Below are 22,181 nucleotides of genomic sequence, written 5' to 3'. Positions count from 1 at the left end.
TTCTTCATATATAAAACAAGGGTAATTTTTATCTCACTAGATTATTGACAGATTTCATTAACATTGTTTATTATACTTTGCGGTGTGTGTGTGTGTGTGTGTGTGCAATTCTATGCATCTAGAGAGACCCTCTTTGGAAGAGTAACTAGCACAGCATCAGTAGGGACTCAGTAACAATTAGTTTCCCTCCTCCTTCCCTTGGTGAAAGCACTTTGTAAAAATGAATAAAATGTAAAAAGGTTTCCTTTTTATTTCAGTAAGCTGAAGCAAGAAGCAAAACTAAAACAGCCAGATAAATTAAGAGAGGGAGGGTGAGTGCCACATATTTCCCGGTTCATGAATGTGTATGAGACTATGGCCTGATATTAACCCCGAATTCCAAAGCCAATCCCATCGGGTATATTCATAAATGCATCTAGCCATTCAATGCCCACACGATCAATGTGTAAATTCAGTTACCTCGCTGATTACACTGCCATTTGCAAGCATACCTTTCTCTGAAAACTTTGCACTGTAAATATAGCCAATAATAAAATTGTCTACATAGGTAATAATTCTTGCTTACTTACTGACAGTAAGGTTTTTAATTCCATGTCTGTGAACCACTGCGCGTCTTCTTGAAGCCTGCAGCAGTGTTTAAACTCAGTAGCTCAAAGGAAAAGCTTCACCACTCGATAATGACACCAATTAAACAATTTGTATTCATAAGACAGAAACAGTAACTAGTATTTCTGCCTACCTCTTTTCCAGCTGTTAGATAGATGTAGATATTCTTCTTAGGATGAGGAACGAGTTTGTAGAAAACAGGTGTTTCTTCTTTAATTTCATAGATAACCTCCGGACAATTAGAAGTCAAATTCTCACCAAGAATAACCTATTTTTTAAAAAAGAGAAATATGACTTCTATTAAATAATCTGAATTTCAGGGTGGCAAAACTTATGGCTTAATCCTAAGATTACATCCTTTCTTCCTCACTACCTACACTGGCTAAGGTACCACGTTCCTTAATCATCAGCTCATATCTCAGCCTTCAACAAGGCTGGTGATAACAAGCTTGGATTTCTGCTTTTGTAGAGGACAGAGTCATGGTGCACGCACACACACACACAAAGCCACTCTTCGGCGCTGAAGCAGTATCCTCATATGTGGACGCTCTTTGTCCAAAACTGGCCTTATGAGAAGCCACAAGTGACAGCGTCATTAGTGCTATGCCAAGTGATCTTAAAACTAAAGGCAGGCAGCCTGACAGGTACCCGCATGGGTTACTCTGATTCTCCTCTATGGGTCTACACAGTTCTGTGTTTTCAAGTAACCAGGACAACTTAACAGACCTAAACGAGTAGGTACATATTTATATATAAAATACAAGTAAGTGTGGCTTTGAAGTTGGACATACCTGAGTTTCACTCATCTTTAGTCAATAAACATCTCTTGAACATCCACTATATGTATCTGCCACATTGTAGGTGTTTGCAAAAATGCAGTGAACAAATGGTGGGGAAATCCTGCCCTTATAGAACTTACATTCATGTGCATGCTGGGGTGGGGGGAGTGTAATGATAGACAATTAACAACAAATCAGTAAATTATAAAATATGTCAGCAGGCACCGCAATGCAATGAGAAGCCCGCACACCGCAACGAAGAGTAGCCCCCGCTCGCCACGACTACAGGAAGCCTGTGCACAGCAACAAAGACCCAACGCAGCCAAAAAACAAAAAACACGTTAGCAGGACCAACAGTATAGCACAGGGAACTATATTCAATATCCTGTAATAACCTATAATGGAAAAGAATCTGAAAAAGAATAGATTACATACATGTACAACTGAATCTCTTTGCTGTACACCAGAATCTAACACAACACTGTAAATCAACTATACTCCAATATAAAAAAAAAATACGTTAGCAGGTGATATAGGTCAAAATTAAGTGGGGTAAAAAGATGGAAAATGTGTGTTCAGCATTACGTTTCATTAGAAGGTGACGTTTTATTTAGAGACTAACAGGAGATGCTGGAGTGAGTCATTTAGATATATGTGGATAAAGCATACTCTTAGAAGAGTGACCCGCTGGTGCAAAAGCCCTAAGTGAGAGCAGCCCAGTATGGCCTGAGCAGAACAAGTGAGGTAGAGAGGAGTGGACAGCGAGGTAACAGGGGGGATCATATAGGTTCTTGTTGGCCTGTGTAAAGATTTTGCCTCTTACTCTAGGTGAGAGATGCGGAGCCACTGCAGGGTTTTGAGCAGAGGAAACACATGGTGAGAAGGTGGGGTTTGAAGCATGGATAGGAAGACTCCTCGGAAGATGATTACCCTAATCCTGGAGAAATATAATGGTAGCTTGGTCTCAGATTTGCATCCTGGCTCTACCCTTCAAGTAGATGTGCTCCTCTGAGCTAGCAACTTACTTAACCTCCCTGGGACTCAATTTCCTCACCTCTAAAATGGAACTAACAATGCCTTCCTTATAAACAGTGTTGTAGGATCAAATGAGAATTACAAATAATGCTTAGCACATCAACAATACTCAATGGATAATAACCTATTACTAGATTACAAGCACCTCTTGGGTAGGGACCATGTCTTAATCATCTTGGTACCTACCCCTCTGCCCCAGACAATACAATGCTTTTGAAAGTGAAGATGTTCAACATTTTGTCAGTTTGAAAACATCCAGATATGATATCTATATTCATGTCTCTACCACTGTGGACATCAGTTACATTGGGCATATGATTTGAAAAGAAAAAACTGGCACCTGGGATTCTTTTCAAAGTCTACTTTCACACATCTACTGAGCAATAACATGCCTGTACCACACATCCTGATGGCAAGCACATTTTTGCTATTTAATCAAAAATTAGGGCTTCCCAGGTGGCACAGTGGTTGAGAGTCCCCCTGCCAATGCAGGGGACACGGGTTCGTGCCCCGGTCCGGGAAGATCCCACATGCCGCGGAGCGGCTGGGCCCGTGAGCCATGGCCGCTGAGCCTGTGCGTCCGGAGCCTGTGCTCCGCAACGGGAGATGCCACAACACTGAGAGGCCCGCATACCGCAAAAAAAAAAAAAAAAAAAAATTAATTTGGCTCAGGGAGGGCATCCCGCACGCGCTCAGGATGTGGCCTGAGTCTGGCTTTGTCCTGCGATGGTGACTTCCCTCCATCATCTGCTCTGAGTCAAACCCAGGTGGATTTGGTGCAACTAGTAGCTCACTAGGAGCCCATGAACCACTAAGTTCAGTGGCAGCTCTGTAAAATCAATGTAACTAAATAGATTAAATATGACTTTTTTCAAAAGGAAAAGCAGCGTTTAGGTCCAAAGGGAGGTGGAAAGGTCTGTGCCTCAAGTCATTTATAAATGACTCTACAGCTGCACCATCCAATATGGTAGCCGTTAGCCACACATGGCTATTTAAATTTAAATTAACTTAAAAATTCACTTCCTTAGTCACACTAGCCACATTTCAAGTAATCACTAGCCACATATGGCTAGTGGCTATCATATTGTATGTGCGGATACAGAACATTTCCATCATCATGGAAAGTTCTATTAGAGACCCTGGCCTACAGAAACCTATGAGTCCAGGGAGACATCAGGCAGGCACTGACCAAGTGTGGACTTGCCAGGCTCCTGTCTTCCCATCTCTAATTCACATTCTTTATTAATCAGCTCAGATTCAAACAGCTGATCAGGTTCTTGGAAAGTGCTTGTATAGAGGGGGAGAGATAGGAAGCCAGATTTAAAGATCGATAGAAACATTCTCAAGTGAGGCTCAGGAGAAGGCTGCTGCCCAGATCTCTCTTGATGAATTCATCACGTTAAAACCATCATCTGGCAGAAACACCTATGAAGCATTCTTGCCAACAAAGCTGAAGCCGAATCTGATCAAGCCTTAGTGCTAACCTCCATTTAGCATCAGGAGACAGAAGGGGCAGAGGAACGAGCTAAACGGCGCCACAAGAAAGCGAACAGCCAAATCCACGGTGGGAGACATGCCACAGGACAACAGACTTCCTTTCCTCAAAAAGTCAACAGAGGTGAATCACAGGATAGGAGGAGGTCACTCAGATTAAGAGAAACAGAACAACCTCAATGTCATTTGAGGACCTTGTTCAGATACCAATTTGGACCAAACAATTTTAAAAAGACATTCTTGAGTCAATCAGGAAAATTTAGTTACATGGACTTGATATTAGATAATTCTGAAGAATTACTGATGATTTTGTTACTTGCAATCATAGCTTTATGATTATGGTGATTTAAAGAAATGATCATAGTTTTTTAGAGATGCATAATGGAATATGTAGGGGGTGAAATGACACAGTGTCTGGGATTTGCTTTAAAATTTAGAAGTAAATAAAAACAATATACAAAACACCACCACTCATCCATTTTAAGTGAGTTAGGAGCTGCACTGCAGTTGTTATTAGAGCTTATTTTATTTTATTTATTTTTGGAGCATGGTGGATACAGATGGGTAAGGGGCTAGAAAGATCTTATTTGGGTCAATACAGATTTATTTACTTGATACCTTAGAGATGAAGCATCAGTATTCTCTCTAGAACTTGGACTTATGGCAGGGAAGCCTTTCTTGCTTGCTTTTTTTTCTCTTTAAATTACCAAAGTGTACATGTACCAGGATTTGCCAACCAGTTTCCTGAACAAGCTACCTCGAGAGGCCAGCAGTGAAGCTTGTCCTGATAACTGCAGGTGCTGGGTTTAAAGGGGTATGCTTCATTGTGGTGGGAGTGAGACTTCTCTGGAAGGTAATTTGGCGTTCTCTCTCAACATTATAAAGCACATACCCTTAGATCCCACACTCCCTCATACATACATATATAATGATATATGTAATAGGTATTTATTGCAGCATCATGTGTTCTAGCAAAAGACTGAAACAACTGAAATGTCCAACAATAGGGACCTGGTTAACTAAACTATGGTGCAAGCAATGGAATACTATTTAGCAATGAAAAGAATCAGAAAGCTCTTTATGTATTATATGTTATGTTTACCATGCTATATTAAATATGTATATATACATGTATATACATATATATAACATATATGTTTAATAAAAGGGGAGAAAGACTATCTTCCCCCTTTTGCTCGCAGACATATATAAAATATCTCTAAACCATTATCACTGGTTGCCCCAGAAGTCAAGAATGGGTGACCTTCTTGGTTCTTTTGAGTTTTGAACACTGTTAATGTATTGTCTTTAAAAATAAATACATGCAGTTTAAATTTTAAAAGTGTTTGAGGATAAGTGGGTCCAATGGTTTTCCTTTTCTCTAGATTATGCAGAGAAGGATCTCTGTACCCCCAAGGAAGTTTCCATTTTCATCACATCTTTAATTTTACTAAAGCAACGTGCTGCACAGAGGGACTGGGGTCTCTGCTTCAGCACGGCCCTCGTCTCAGATGACTACAGGAAGGATCTCCTCCTCCTCTGGATTTCTGTTAATATCACCTCCAACCCCACCCCCCAACCCACAGAGCCCAGCCCAGCACAGGGGCATCGGTGGAACACTTAGATCTTCTAACTGCAAAAGTCACATCAACATCAACACAGAAAAGAAAGCCAGCAAGACTGGAGCTGGGCTGCCTCGGAAAAGAATACGATAAGTGAAGCGATTCAGGAAGTAACGGTGAGTCACAGAAACCCAAAATGGGTTGAATTTTGCATAAGAGAAAATGCATTCAATACACACACACTCCTCAGGCATGATGTGGATTTTCATCTATTGCTTCCAGCATACAACCTTAATATGGATCTAATCTGAAGTCAACCTGAGCCTCTGCCATGTATATTCTTACATACCCCTTCATCCGTCTCAAATGTCACCTCCTCTGAAAAGCCTTCCCTGGTCACCTTTCTACCGTACCCCACGGTCCCTCTCTACACATCACTCTGTTTTCTCCACAGCACTTATCACCATGAGAAATGACTTCATTACTGGTTAATCCATTTAGTTGTTTTCTGTCTTTTTCTTCCCACCATGAGAGCAGGGGCACTGTTGGTTTTGTTCACTTTTATATCCTTGGCACCCAGAACAGTGCCTGGCACATAAAAGGTGCCCAATAAATATTTATTAAATGAAAAAACATACTCTAGTAGCGTTCAAGATTTTATAGGGCTCTTCAGATTTTTCCAGCTGCAGCCCATGTGGAAAACAAATTTTCCCCAATGGAGAACTTCAGTGAGTGTCAACATATTGTTTCTGTTGACATCTTCCTGAAGCCTCATGGCAGGCGATTAACTAGCCTTGGGATTTTCACTGCATACTAAAAAACCAACCAACAAACAAAACAAAAAAACCAAAAACAACCCTCCCAGCTACAGTCCTGAAATGTATGGTGTGTGAGACTTCCACACCATACAATTAGCTGCATTACAAGTACAATACCGTCCACGGAAAAGACAGCCTGGTGAGGAAAATGAGGGGGAGAAAAATTAAACAAAAGACTATTTCTTTTTTTTTCTTTACTATTAACATGACATGGGAAAGCCATGGGTGTTCGAAATGCTAAAATATTTTACACCAAATTTCTTTTCTTATACCTCACTCTGTGAGGCTGACCAGGTAAAGGGTAAACCAAAAATTCTCACTTATTTTTTTTTTTCCATCAACAGTTTCTAAGAAATGCTGCAAAGGAGACTTAAACCACACACACACACACACACACACACACACACACACACGAGGAAAGCAAGATAATTATCCAATAGCATTTACTGTGCTTCAGTAAGTAGGAGTAATAATAAAAATGAAATATAAAGATTAAAGCAAATTACTCTCTGGTTTCCAATCTACTGATTTTGATGTAAGTAGTAAGAGAAGCATACAGCCTGAACCATGAGTTCTAGATTTGTGGATTACACGGGCGAATTTGTTCCGAATCGGGGAGTCCCTGCACACTCACACACTGGAAGGAATGAGATGGGGGTAAACTTGAACGTGACTTTCTCAACAGCCAACCACGGAGCCCACTTTCAAGTTCTGACAGTTCCCACCACCTTTACTTTTTGGTCTGTTCCCTCAGCTCAGCGTCCATGCCCCCCCCCCACTTCCAACCCCAGGTCCTGTCCTGGGCTTCTCATGGCCTCCTCCTCCTTATTTGAACATTCTGTGGGAGTATAAATAGAGCTTGGCTTTAGAAAAGACCTGTTTTTGTTTTCTCTTATTTTTCACTCGAAAACTTTAAAAACCAGCGTCAAAGGCAGACTCTTAAAAGGTTACACACTTTGGAGGCAGGAAGAACTTTCTGGAAATGGGCTGAATCTCACTCCATGGTTTGGATAAATGACATCCACTAGTAGGAGCAGAGTTTGGAGAGCTACATAGGTAGCCAGTCCGGACTCAGCGTGGGCGTGGTGCTTCTCTGCTGGACATGGGGAAAGGGCATGATACGGCTTCCTGAATCCTGAACCCTGCTTTAGGCCTAAGGATGCTGGAGAAAACCAACCCTAGCCTCCTGTTGCTGGAGCCATTCTAAAAATCAACTTGAACACAGATTTCCTACCATTGCTCTAAAGGAGTCCACTGGGGAAAAGCAGGGGTTCCTAAGGGGGTTGAGAGGCTCCCAGGAGCTACTTGTAGCCCCAAGCGGAGAGGGCTCTGCCTTCCTCTAACACAGAAGTCTGCACTCAGCTGGGTTGTCAGCAAGCTGTCCCTAAAACCACAGAAGCCATAGAACCTTCTCAAGAAACCTCAAATACTTGCATCTTGATGTTAACCCAGATATTCCAACGTTAGAAAATACAAAATAAAAACCAGTTCCACAAACTCTCCCAAGCTCTAGAGAACACATCTGAATTATCAGTGCAGTTTGTTTGGGAGACTGGTTGCTTCCACTCAAATCACCTTGAGCAAGTTACCTAACCTCTCAGAGCCTCGGGTTTTTCATTTATAAAGTGGGAACGCTAATAGTATTGAACTAGTGAACCCATGCAGACACTGGTTCTAATGCCCGGCACATAGTAAGAGCTCAGAAATGTTAGCTGTTATTATTCCTCGCCTACTGCCTTCTTTTCTTCTTTGCTTACAAGGAAGGTTAATGGGCATGGGTGAAGTTATTTCAAATTTCATTACTTATTTTACCACCTGGAAAAGTTCAAAATATTCAATTCTGCCCTTGAAATAAGGACCATTTTCTACATGCAACAGAGTCAGCTCAAAGGAATCCAAACTGCACCGTAGTCTGTACCACAAGCTGGAGAAAGAGCACGTGTTTACAAGAATCCTGGCCACACAACACGTGGGATGTGAATTCCCAAAAACGGAGTTCAGTGTGGCTCTACTTTTTCAGCTGATCTCAGTGAGGATGCTGACGACTGAAAAATTATAGCATGCAATCATGCTCAGAAAGGAAGTAAAATGAGGAAATATCCAGAGGAAAAAGTGACTGGACATCATCTGTCTCACAAGCACTAGGATGGCAAGTCGACAATAAGGGGGCAGATGAGATATTCGCAAAGGACGCTTTCAGTTCCAAATTCCTTCAGGTTTTCTAAAACCTTACAAAGGGATTTAGAAATAAAAGTAGAAGAGGGCAGTAAAGGTATTAGCATATTGTGAAACCTTTAATTTTTCCGCTCATCGTCAATAAAATCTTACCTTCAGAGGTAGTGCCAGATGACTATGACTCGGAAGAGTGCATGTCTTTAAAGTCACTTTAAAAGTGATTCAATATCTCGGCTTAAGCTCAAAATAATGTTTCCATATAATAGAATATGATATGATATGATATATATGATATATATATCATATATGATATATATGATATTTTAAAAGACTTTACAGTTTGCCGTAACTTTTTAATATAAGCATTTTCCCTCATTAACTGAAGAAAAAAAGGATGCAAAACTGAATAGAGTCTGACCTCAACTATGTAAAAAAAAGAATCTAAAATGCTGACAGCAGCTGCCTCTACATAAGAAAACTAGGGGTATTTTTTCTTTGCTTTCCCCTCATACCCCGCTACTCTGCAACTTTCTCCAAGAGCATGCATTACTTTTACAATAAGAAAAAAATCATTTCAGTAATATGATATTTAAAATTGCACCAAACTCTATGAAAACTCTGTGAGGTTTTCAGAGATTTAGGAAATCAGAGGGTCCGTGTATGTGTTGGTCAAAAAGAGCAACTGGCCCCCAAATGCTATTTCCTGCCTCTCCTCCAACCAGGCATATAGTACAGTGCCTGGCGTCTGTCGAAAGGCCGTCAACTCTTGATCACCAGGGAAACTGAAGAGTCAGGCTGTGGGTGATCCAAGCCCCTTCTTCTCCTGCTCCTGCAGGCTGCCTTGGGTTGGCTTTTGTTTTTCTCTGCTCATTAGTACCTCCACTCTGTGGCTGAAGAAGCCAAGCTTGTGTCTATCAATGTTCGTCTTCTCTAACAGTTCTGGTGACGAGTCTGGCAAGGGACAAGCTTGAAGTGTTTGAATACAGGGATCTGGAGATCCTCTGTGCCTTCCAAATCGTCTACACAATCCTGGGGCTTCAGGACTCTGGGTGATTTCAGGGGCTGCTCCCAAGCATCTGTACGCAGGATACATAGGGGAGTCTTGGGAATGGCTGGGCTGTCCTCGGGAGCCTGGCGGGGCCCAGTCAGCTCACACTCTCCCCTCCCAACCTCCTCCTGAGGGGTAGAACCTTCCTGAGGGAAGCTGGGGGTGGGGTTTGACTCCCAAGAAGTTATCATACCAGTGAGGTATTCCCTCAGCCAGACAGTCTGCCTTCTTCTCAAGCTGGGATTCTTCCCTGAGCTTCTAAGAACCCTGAACCCGCTCCACTCCCACCGCCATGTGACTCCCTAGCAACATGCTTCCCACTCCCCCCAGAGGACCCTCACAGAGTGGTTGCCTGTGCCTGGGGCAGAAGCTACCGAGTCAGTGTAGCCTGAGACATAACAGTGTGGTCTCTGAAGTGCTTCCTGGTTCAAACCCCTGCTCTGCTACGGGTGACCTTGGACAAATGGTGCAGCTTCTCTGGGCCCCGGTTCCCTTATCTGTAAAATGAGAACAGTGTGTCTACCTCACTGAGTGGTGGAGGGGACTGAATGAGAACAGGGAGAGTGATGAGCACTGTATAAATGTTAGCAGTCACAAAACAAACAGAAAACCAACCTGCCCTTGTTACTGGAACCCTAAGAACACAGCCACAGATGTGGCTTTGGAAAGGGTAGCCCGTACAGATGCCGAGGAAAGTGAGACTTGGGTCAGCCGTCTCTTCCTCAGCAGCCTTGAAGCTGCAGCTCAGTTCCACCCCTTGGTAGCACAGCATCGCTAAACACCGGCCAGCTGCACACGAACCGCTGGGGTGAACAAACAGGACAGGCGAAACCAGGCCGTCCCATGGGAAACTATTTATAGCCAGTGTTCCTTCACCTCCAATTTACCATCTAACAGTTTGGTTGGCTCTGCTTTGGGGAAACAGTGTTCTTGTCAAAACACTCGTCAAAAATATCCCAAATCTGAAGAGATAACTGGCAAGGAGACCCAGTAAGGATTGATGGAAACTTCTTCCGCCAGGCGAATGGGTCCAATGAGTCTGACCAGCTTGGTGTAGGTCCAGACGTTGCCTCACGGCCCTGAGCAACTTGTATACAAGGACTGGTGGGTATTTACCTTCCCCCAGGAAATAAAGCTAACACAAAAGGAAAGATGATCAACGTATATTTTAAAAGCATGTGTATACAAACAAACCCCCTCCCATATGTTACTGGGTTTCCTCCAAAGAAAACAGATTAAATCAAGTATCTATCTACCAGGCACTCAGCACTGTATCAGGCTGTGGGAATTCCCGGCCCCCTTCTCCAGAAGCTCAAAATCAAGCTGGGAAGGCAAGACAAACACAAGTGCAAAGGTTAGGCATCAAAGCAAGACATTTGTAATGAGCCAAAAGAATGACACAGACAATGAGTATTTCAGGAGATGAGGGAGAAACGTGATCACTCCAGGCTTCCGAGTCCTCAGAGAGGAGGCGGAGTTTGAGTTGAGCCAAAGCATAGATATGCAGGATTCAGTAAAGCAGAGAAAAAAAGAGAGCAATCCAGGAAAGGGGTACAGTGTGAGCAAAGGTGTGGGAGCAGCACACAAGGCACATTGGGAGAAAGCAAGCAAGCAAGCAGGTTTGGCTAATTAGAGACGATCAGAAGAGGAAGGGGTTTCCTAGGTCATCTAGTACAATCTCATTTTACAGATGAGGAAATGGAGGCTCAGAGAGGTTAACAGATTTACCTCAAGTCACACAGCTAGTTATCAGTGGGAGATCAGCTGAGAAAACAAATCTGCTAATATTCAGTTTAGAATCCGAGCTGACAGTAAATTGACTGGCTATAGAGAGGCAAAGGAGAATCCGCCCAGGGTGAAAGAAACAGTGCAATTCTCAACCACGAATGCTGGTGGAGGTCACAGAAGGTGCTCCGTAAACGCTTGCTGAAGAAATTGATAACTGCTATATAATTTCAGACGAGTCATGTGTTATCTCTGAGTTTATTTTCTTCTCCTTCCCCCTGCACCTTTCCCCCAGTGAATAAAAATCTCAGCTCGGCCAGTGGTGTATCCGCACAGTGGAAATAAACAGTTCTCAGAGATAAAAGGCGAGGGGAGCTTCAGAGGGTTTGAGATTTCTAACCTCTCTGTGGTGGGTGTGGGTAGGAAGGTTAGAAAATGAACCACCCCCTCTGCGGGCAGCAGGTGGGCTGGGGAGAAGGAACATCTGTTTATTTCTTCTTTTTAGCCCTATAATCTTTTACCTCTTTGAAGTTGTGAGAAATCAGGTGCTTTGTACATTTCCATTATAAAGGAGATAGAACTGAAAAGTTAAAAGTCTTAGGAGGGTGAGCCTGGATGCGGTAAGGGCCAGGTCCCCATGTGCCTCACCCAGGCAGCCTGTGAGTAAGGAAGGGAACCGTCTTGGCAAGTTCCCAGGAATCAAGGGGTCTGTCACTTCCATACATGAGTAGGAGATTATTACAAATAGATTTCCAGAAATTTCTTTCAGGCCATTTCCGTGAGGGGAGGTGTCTCCGAGCAGTTCACAAAGCAGTTGGTATGGTCTTGTGTATAACCCAGAAGCAATACAAAATACAAAAGCACAAAATGGATCAATACTAAAATCGACATGGAAGAAGGCACAGAAAACTAACCTTAAGTAACTGGCCATTTCCAGTCCCCAAGAATAAAACAGTCCTGTTCATTACCACGGTGCCATAAACGGACGTCAGGTCGGAATGGATCAAGGTAGATGACGCGATTGGCTGGACTCTTTCAGGTTGATCCTTCTCATTCTGAACATGCACACAAACGCACAAATAAAAAAAAGATAATTTTTAACAGTGATAATTCTCATGATGATAAAACGTCACTCATGCCCACCTGGGAAGGATCCTTACTGGAGCCCCAAATACATTTTCTTAGACAAGATCCCCAGGAACAACCTTTTACCCCCTTTATCGGCAGAATCACCACGCTTGCCCAACCCGTGGAAAGCCATTTGTTTACTGTGTATTAACATGTACTGATTGCCAGCAGTGAGCCAGCCATCCATTTAACACTCCCCCAGCTGATATATGAAACTGAGTTCCCCTTTATTGCCAAAAAAGAGCCCACCGCTGAAGTGGGAGGGAGACAGTCTTATACATGGCTGTTTGCAGGATCAGGCTGAAATTTATTTTAACAAGGGTTTGGCTTCTGTGAGGTTAAACAAGCCACTTCCAGAGATGTGAGACGGACCATCCTATTGGGTGTGACGGCAGAGAGGAGGGACTCTGGATTTACAAGAAGAGTGCAGTGTGTGAGCCCAAAGACAGGGTAGGTCATTCAGAGGGCGAAGAGGGAAAGAGAGTCATGGATGGTAGGTAAGACAGAGCCACAGGGCTAAAGAGGAACCAAGCACAAGGGCTGGACCCGGTGCTGATGTTCTTGAAGAAGAAATGGAAAGCCTAACTCTCAACCTGAAGGCATTTAAGCGGTCTGAGGTTCTGAGCACATGGAATCACATGCTCACTCCTGATCATTAAATAAAGCCCCTCTTTAAATCCAGAGCAGACAGTGTGTCGACCAAAATGTCTTTTTCTTCCTTGTTTAAAGGCATGAAGTGCTTCCTGCTGCTTCCTGCTTTCAACGACAGGAAACCGAGTTTGTTACACAAATCTCTGGAAGATAGGAGCTAGAAAGAGTCGTTGCCTTCTGCAGCTACTGAACACAGTGCGATAGCATACTTTATCTGCCAGAGTTTGGTTCCCAACTGTACTAAGGTTGGCGAAGGCACATCTACGCTTCAACCAATAGGAGAGCCAGCAAACTTCTGTAAGCATCACCGCAACTCCTAAAACTGCCCCGTTTGGAGAGGGGAGAGGTAGGAAGGGGGAGGCTAAGACTTATTAACCTCATTATATTACTGCCGACAGTGTTTATGTCTTTCAATTTATGTCTTATTAACTATTCATTATTTTTAAACCCACCAAGTTTCATTAACATCTACACTAAATGGATTCACGGACTAAATTGATTTCTGAAGCCTTTAAAGTGCCGTCTACATTTCTTTGTTGAAGTTACGCTGGGAGGAAAAGACATGCTGGCAAGGATTTCGCCAATGTCGTGATCTCTGCTCAAGGAAAAGATGTCATAACCTAAGAGAACGTGGCTTATTTGCATATAATATTCCATAGTGAACTCAGTTTAAGAAGATTTTTAGAAAACCCATTGGAGATTTTTTTTTTTTTCCTGTTAAAAATATACTTTTCATACAGTCGGGGAAGATGAGGAACTGTCCTGTTAAAATGAAGCTGAGAAAAAAAATCTCTGTGGGTCTAAGAATCAGAACAATAGATCACTGTTTAGGTAAGGATGCCTCGTGACCATGAGCAGAAAAAAAGAAAAGTCGGTGACCTTTAGATGTAAAAAAAAATAAACCCACACCACACATCTTGCTTTAAAATAAAACCAGAATTGTTCAAACTTAAACTCGGCTGACCACGCCTCTTCTTTTTATTAAATATTTGAGCATCTCAGAAGTGCTTAACTCAGAGAACTGGACGTCATCTCTGCCCGGGCATCTGGAATGTTCTAACACCACTATCCTTGGCTGGAGGACTCCGTTTTCCCTCATCCCACGACCCAGACAGAGTAATGACTGTGGACTGTTGATTATCCATCCACAAGGACCAAATGGGATAGTGTCCTCCCACGTCTGGTATACAGTAGGTGCTTAATAACTGTAGCTATTTAGATTAGCTAAGAACTGCGACATCACAGTTAGCCTTGGCTAAGGTGGGATGAGATATTCTGTTTGTGAAAGACTGACTCCAAAAAATCCCAGAAGTGGCTCAAAAGCCGAAAAAGAACAAGGAGAAAATTGCTTCTAAATTACTGTCCCATCCTCTCTAGCATCCTTCCCTGGCTTCTGACTGTTTCTCAGTAATTGAAGTTTTCCAAATTAAGTCCTGGATCAATAGCATGGGTTAGTAGTAGGGCCATTAAATCGATGTTCCCGAATTTGAGAGCTGGTGGCATAGAACAAACCACCTGGGACTAGGGGTCAGAGAAGTTAGGTTTGCATTCAAGCTTGGTTCTCATCCCCTGGGTGATGTGGGCAATTTATCGAACCTGCTGGGATTGGCCTTCTCAGCTGTGAATAAGGCCAATGGTGTCTGATCGGTAGGGTAGTTATGAGGGAGAGATAATAATGATGGCAGTAATAATAACATGTTGATACATGCTAGCTGCTATTATTAGTAGTAACTTGCACTTACTGTGTGCTGCTTGGAATATTTTATAACACTCCGACTCAATAAGGATAGCATAGGGTAGTGAGCTGGACCTCCAGGCTTTCGGTCCTGGCTCTGTCACGTTCTAACTAATTCTGCGCACATTATTTAGCTTCTCTGTGACTCAGTTTCCTCCTCTATGCAATGGAAGTGACGACAGCAGCACTTATGTCATAGACTCATCATGAGGACTGAATGAGTTAAGACACAAGCCCAGGTAAAGCTTAGAAGAACAGCGTCTGGCACAGAGTAACACACAGTCCATGTGTGCGATCATGACCTTATTTAAAAACACAAACGGTTGATGCCACCCCTGTGGCAGTTATGCCCACCTCCTCCTTGGCCACAAAACCCTAATTTTGTTCAGGTAGCAATAAACCCAAGCCCGGGAAACCACGATTAGTCTAAGCCACACAGTAATCCCATTCCCCGTTGCCTGGTACTTGCTTTCCTACCCCTTAGAGCTAGGGGTGGCCATGTGGCCCAGTTTGGGTCTGTGAGATGCAAGAAATCCACTGGAGGAGCTTCTGGGAATAAGCTTCCTCCTTGATAAGAGGAGGCTCTTGAGGAGAACTCATTTGCCCCTCTTCCCTCACTTCCTCCCTTCGGAATCTGTGATGTGAGGCTCCCCGTGCAGAGTGGTGACAGCCATTTTTGCTTCCATGACATTCAAGATGGAGGATGAAAACCAACAGATTGGTGCAAGGGAAGGACAAAAGACCCTCAGCTCCTGAGGACACCACTGAGCTCAGACTTCCAAGATTTAAACTTTTTACTAACAATGATGTTATGGTTTAAGCCGCTGCTAATTGCCTGCAACGCAAAGCAAGTCCCTGTGTAAGAAATGAGAGTCATGGCTGGGGACATGGCACTAGACTCTAGCTTTTCCTCAGCTACAAAGGACCAGGAACCGGCCAAGCGCTTGCTCCTCTCACCCTGGAGGATCCTGGCCGCAGTCAGGATTGTGTAGCCAATTACAACAGCGAGCCTGGAAGAAAATAGGAAAGAGCGGGCTTGGACCTCAAGTAAACTCGAAGGGCTGCTCTGGCTGAATGGAAATGGCTTCTTTTGTGCTGGAAACACACAGAAATGGACAGGTCCCTGTGAATGGAAAAAGGAACCCTCTGAATGGCTTCCTTTTGCTCATTTCAGCAAATGCAAACAAAAGAAAGACAGGCTCCAGAGAAACCTGCTCACACAAGTGAAATTAATACCTGGGGAGCCAAGTAGAAAAAGGGAGAAAATAGTGCAGTCGGCCCCCTGTGTCCAGAGATTATTTTCACTTTTTTTTTTTTTTTGGCCTATTTTCTATCGTGCCCTTCTCTCCCTTTAGGGCATAATCACTAATGTTGCTCTCAGCCTATTCTGTCTAGTTTATTACGTGTAATTTATTTCTGAATTCCGGCCTCTGCTTGTTCTTCTGTGTGTAACAAGGTTAATGCCTTGTAATGATGCCTTTGCCAGTTCTGCATTTCGCGACAAAATCCGATCTTGATTTAGGTCTAAACCTTGTCTCCCCTTTGGGCTTTCTTGGTTCCCTCAGAGTTGTCACTCTGTGTCTCCTGCCTGCCGTGTCTAACCACACGTCCCGCCTACACTTGAGCCCGCTCTCAGAGGGAAACTTTTTTCAGTTTGAGGAAAAAGCTACCTTGTCTCAAATGATGTTTGGGCTAAAAAAGAGAGAGCCTTGGGCTTGACACACCAAAGCGGAACCAAGGCTACTGGGAAGGGGTGAGTGCTGGGTGTGTGTGTGTGTGAGAGAGAGAGTATTCAGGGAATACTGGGCACATCACAAGGGAAACAGCTTGACCTCCTTGTAGCTCCTTCATAAATCTTTCATTGACCATAAACACCCGCCAGCGTGCACTGCCCAATTCCAGGGGGCACCAGCCATGAACTCTAGGGTGTGAATGGCACGCTCTGGATTTGAGTACCACGTGGCCCCGCCCCTACCACGCGGAAGATGGCCTGACTCAGCAAGGATCACACAGAGCCGCTCACAGCCACGCTGCAGCTATTATGGGAACAGCTGGAGGAAATGTGCACAAAAGGGGCCCCTCAAGTGTTGGGGAGACAGCAAAAGTCAAGTCTTTGATCGCCCAAGGTGATGAAAGGACTCCCTCATTTTGGGTTTTCTTTATGGGGCAGGGCAAATACCAACTGGAACTTCTTACACATCGATAAAAAGCCTCTCGGGCAGTTAATTTTGTAGTCTATTCCTCTTTGGCGTACACTTAAGGGAAGCAGTTTCTTCATCATTACTTACCCAGGGGCCTACTTGCAGTTAGGAAACCTCAGCAGGAGTCCTATGCCCAAGATCTGGCCCTGCTCCGTCCCTGACAGGCTGCTTGATTTGGGCAAGTCCCTGAACATCAATAACCGAATCTGTAAAATGGACCCAATAATACACACGCCCTGTCTATTAGCATTGTTGTGAGGCCCAAATGAAATCATGTGTGTGGAAATAATTGGAAAACTATCTGTATCAAGCTAGAGAATGGAAAGAACAACTATTCACCCAAGGTAGATAGTGATTTTCTTGGCCGTTAAGGCGCCTGTCGCTTTTCCTTATTCTTCTAGAGTATACCACACTGATCGGGTTCTAACTTTATGGCATCTGATGATCTGAAGGAAGAATTAACCTTGGGGACTCAAATGATCCAAAGGAAAAGTTCAAAGTGTGCAGGAGGAATAAAGAAGGGAAGTTTAGGGACATACCTGGGCAGCCTCTATACCAGGCAAGCATGGGGGGCGTGCAGCTGAGCCACGGGGAACATGCAAAGTGGTGAGGTCTGTATTTCACATCCTCCCACGGGCTCTTCCACCTGCTTCCCTCCCTCCAAGGCCCCAGTGTCCTCCAACCTCCCAGGCCTTCCTACTGCCAAAGTCCCACTCTCCAAGATCTATCCTTCCTTTTTCCTGCTTTACACTCCATCCCCCATCTAAATCTCCATCCCTTCCATGTGGCTACTTTCAGTCAATTACCTACAAAAAGACAACCTGACTCGAACAATTCACAAAAATATATGAATTGCTGATAGTGTAAAAAAATGCATTCTCCTAGATTCTTAGAGTTGGAAGAGACACCGTTCAACCATGTTCTTCCATGAGGAAGCTACTGGCATTCTAGATGGGGTATTTCTTCACTATGGGGGCTGTCCTCCATGATGCAGGACTTTTAGCATCCCTAACACCTGCCCAAGGATACCAGTAGTGCCCCCCCACCATCATTTTGACTTCTGCAAAACCTCCCTCTCTCGCACTGCTAAATACCCTCTAAATAAATGGCATCATCTTCTTTGAGAAACTGTGGAATCTCTCCCAAGATTTCAGAGTTGCTAGAAATTGATTATCTAGACATTTCTTCCCTCCAACTCTCCCTCCCTATCTTCCCCATCATGGTGAATGGTACCAACATCCACCCTCAGCTCCTCTCTTTCCATCAGTCCCCACACCCAATACCTGAAAAATCTCAGCTGAATTTCCCAGCAATCTTACATCTATCTTCTCCATCTCCATGGTTTCCACCCAGTCCAAGCCCCCATCATCTCACTCCTGATCTACAGCAAGAGCCTCCTGGTTTCTCTCTTTCAACCTACAATCTATTCTCCATCCAGTAGCCAGAGTGATTCTTTAACGTATAAAGTAGGCCACGTTACTTCTTTGACTAAAAGTCTTCAACGGCTTTCTATCACACTTAGAATTAAACCCAAATGCTTCCCCAGGTCCTATCTGATCTGGTCCCTACCTACTTCTTCAAACTCATCCCTTGTCACTCTTTTCCTTCACTCTGCTTCAGCTCCCACAGTGTCTTTCTTTCAGACTCTTTAACATGTTCCCATCTTTCTGCCTCAGGGCCTTTGCATATGCTACTTCTGCTACCTCCCCTCTCTTCACACCTTGTAGGCTTTTTTTTTTTTTTTAACTCTTTCAGGTTTCAAGTTCAATGTCACCTCCTCATGGACACATGACTATAGATCATCCTATCCCTATGCCAGTAGTTATTCTGAATCATAATATTCCATTTGTTTCCTTGAAAATAATTATAATTACATTGCTTTAAATTTTTTTATTTAATGTCTGTCTCCCGGTAGACTCTAAGCTCTACAATAGTTTATCTTACTCTACACTCTGCAGCATATACCTCAGCATCTGGCATGTTGTTAGCTGTCATAAACATTTATTGAATGAATGAACGAATACACGGATCAGTATTTGAATGCTTTCAGTCAATATCTCACCAGGCAACCCTCGTACATTGCTAAATAGGTCTAATCATTACAAAGTTCTACAAAAGTTCATTACAAAATTTGTCCCTTGCAAGCACTGGGCCTTGGTTCTGCCTTGGGGAACAATACTAAACTACCCCACATCTGCTGCCATGTAGCTTGGCCTTCTCTAAATTTCACATCCATAGTTCACTGACAGTTTGCAAAAGACAGTCCCTAGGTCTTTTGCCATCTCCATCTATAGACAGTCTATAGACTCAGTGTACTTAAAATGAGGCTCTAAGTAAACAAAATACTTTAGGTATTTTCGTATCCTCTAACCAAAGTGAAGAATAATAGCACTGTTCTTGTCCCATGATTAGAACAGCATAACTTGTGAACTGTTGCATTTGGCTAACTCTTTAAAATAGAAATACTGAATAACAAAGTGGTAGCATGGAAGAGTAGAAAGAACAAGAGATTTAGGGTAAAGAAAAATGTGGGTTCAAGTTCAAGCTCTATTACTTATGAGCTGTCTCTAAGCAGTCACTTAACCTTTCTGAGGCTTCTCCACCCACCCACCTGCTCCATCCAGTCCATTTATGGAGCACTTGGCTCTTGGCCAAGTGCCTGACCTGTAAAAATCCAGGTGGGACTGAACTCCCTATTGTCAAACTAAGCCAATCAAATGAGTTTTGAAACAAAATGCAGCATCTTGTCATTGGTTTTCTGACACACACAGTAACGGAATGAGTGCTTCGAGTGGGGACGGCACTGACATCCACAGTTCCTGCAAAGAATTCCAGGAATCCATGAAACCAGATGAGAAAAAAATCCTATTTTAGCAAACTCTGACTGAAATTCAGCATTTCATTTAATTATGAATGCAGACCAGAGTCATATTAACTGAACCTGTGACTTTGTCATCAAAAGAAATCAGATATTTTCATATCATTTTATAGTTGTTGCAGGTATCTCAAAATATCGTTTGTGCTTATCGCTACTTTGAAATGATGGTAGTTACCGCTGCTAGGTCTTGCTATTTAAATGTGCTAAGATATATTACTCTATTTCAAATTGGAAAAAACATTTTGATATATCTGTAGATCATATAATTGGTTCATTTTGCAACTCTCTCTTTTTATTTTATGTGTTTAAAACCACTGCTCTGAGGAGGGATCTACAGGCTTCCCCAGAGGTCCACAGCACAAGGGCTCCACGGGAGGGAGGGGCACAGAGATGTTGCTAAGCCCAGGAGACTGAGACTGGGTGACACCTATAACTACCAGCTGCTCTGGGCCACCTAGCCCTCCTGATGCCTCAGAGGAGCAAGGACCAGCACGTGGAATCCAATTTCTAAGATTGCTCGCTGATGGCAAAGGAACCTCAGAAGGACGTCAGTGCAGAATAATTAGGAACAGTTGATGTGTTAGAGAATATCCTTCTCGAGTAGACTCTTCTAAGACCAGGCTGGAGGGAAAGACCAGGAATCCGGCCTCATTGGTGAGGGAGTCACAGGGAAACTCCCCTCTCTTTAGGCTACCTGGCTTTTATTCCTCCTATAAACACAGCTCCCGGGGCTTGGGCTCCTCTTGGATGCTCTTATCTCGCCGAGCCGTAACCACATCTTCTCCACTAGATGGAGAGCACCTTCCTTCCAGTTCAACAAATACTTACTGAGGGCCCACCGTGCAGTAGACGGCATTCTGGATGCCTGGGAAACACTGATGAGACGCCCCTGGCCACTCCCCTCAAGGCACTTACAGCCCCAATGGCACCGTGTTGAGCCCAACACAGAGCCTGGCCCACAGCTGGCACTCCATAGAGGCTGACAGAGCGGATCCCCAATTCCTCAGTTCCTGGCCAACCACTTGCTTAATGGCCCTTTCTGGGGGGTCCCAAAGATATCTAAAACTCGACGAAAATTAAACTAATTGGTCACCAACACCTCTCAATTCTACACCTTAAGAAGCTATTTCATTGAACCCCTCCTCTCCACCTGCACTGCCACCACCTCAGTTCAGGTCTCCAACACGCTCACTTGGATTACTGCAGCCCACGCAATCCATCTCTTTCTCTCCACGTTCCTTGCGGCCACTGCTCTAGACCAAGGCAACGTTATTTCTCACCTGGACTACTTCGAGAGCCCCCTGCCTCTGCTGGGGCCAATCTCTCATTCATGCCCCAAAGGGCAGCCATTTATTTAGGAATTCAAATCCAGTGGTGTCGCTTCCCTTCAAAGGCTCTTCTAAGCTTTCAGAAAAAAATACAAGCTCCTTCCCACTGCCCACCAGGACTACAGGATCCGCTGCCGTTTCCTTCCCCAACCTCTTTCCCCGACACTCTCCCCTCTCCACCTCCCTAACTCGACCACACTAGCCTTTGCCTCTTCAGAATGACCAAGTCATTTCCCCTTTCGAGGCCCTGCACTGCTCCTCAGTTCCCCTTGGGGACGTGTACAGCTATCCCTTCTCATCTTCCTGGTGGCAGCACAACCTCCTTAAAGAGAACTTTCCCCAACACCTCAACTAACACAGCTCTCTTACGTCCTGTTATTTCTCTCAGGGACCCATCTCAGCCGGGGCCTTAATTCTCTCATCTGTAAAGTGGAAGTAATGACATTACCCATCTCATAAAGTCGTGGTGAGGATTAAACGAGTTCATATTGGTAAAGTGCTGACTTAGGACAATACTTGGTATGAAGTGAGCGCTCTAGGAGTGCTAGCTATCATTTTAATATAAAAATAACCTCTTTATCTGCTGCATGTTTATTGTCTACTCTGTTGATCGTTGGTACAAATATTTCCTCACAGTGCTTGGCACATAGTAGGAACTCAAGAAGTATTTGTTGGTCCTTCTAATCAGCGGTTTTGCCTCTCATCTTGCCTCATCCATTCTTCTGAGCGATCTCTCTAGAACACAATCAGATCATGTCTGCCTAGAGCCCTGCTGCTGTCCTCCATCAGCCATGGGCCATGGCTTTCACACCCTGCTCAGCAGAGTCCCAGAAGTTCCTCTGAGATGCCACAGGGACAGGCAGGGGGTGGGGGGAGGGCGAGCTGCAGGATTCTGGGAACCTCCCCACCCCTGCTTCACCCTGAGCCCCGGCACTTGGCAACGGCCTCACCCAGAACAGCAGGTCAATGATGATTTATTAGCCTTTTTCTCATACTGAGCCTCTGGTTTAAGATTTAA

At 43.9% G+C, this 22,181-nt stretch overlaps 1 protein-coding gene across 3 annotated transcripts in view; it reads right to left on the bottom strand.

Moving 5' to 3' along the window:
• The window catches only part of PLXNC1 (plexin C1), a 140,508-nt gene that overhangs the window by 109,570 nt on the left and 8,757 nt on the right, over nucleotides 1–22,181 (bottom strand). For all 3 annotated transcript variants that reach the window (XM_067697555.1, XM_067697556.1, XM_067697554.1), the window contains exons 2-3: nucleotides 12,157–12,297; nucleotides 740–874 (exon numbers count right to left, since the gene is read on the bottom strand). In XM_067697555.1, the coding sequence (XP_067553656.1) occupies nucleotides 740–874; nucleotides 12,157–12,297 (276 nt within the window). The remainder of the gene's footprint in view (nucleotides 1–739; nucleotides 875–12,156; nucleotides 12,298–22,181) is intronic.

The sequence above is a fragment of the Pseudorca crassidens genome, chromosome 11 (genome assembly GCF_039906515.1).
Source record: "Pseudorca crassidens isolate mPseCra1 chromosome 11, mPseCra1.hap1, whole genome shotgun sequence".
Classification (NCBI taxonomy): Eukaryota; Metazoa; Chordata; class Mammalia; order Artiodactyla; family Delphinidae; genus Pseudorca; species Pseudorca crassidens.
The sequence above is the reverse complement of the archived record's forward strand: the minus strand, read 5'-3'. Positions and strand labels throughout refer to the sequence as shown.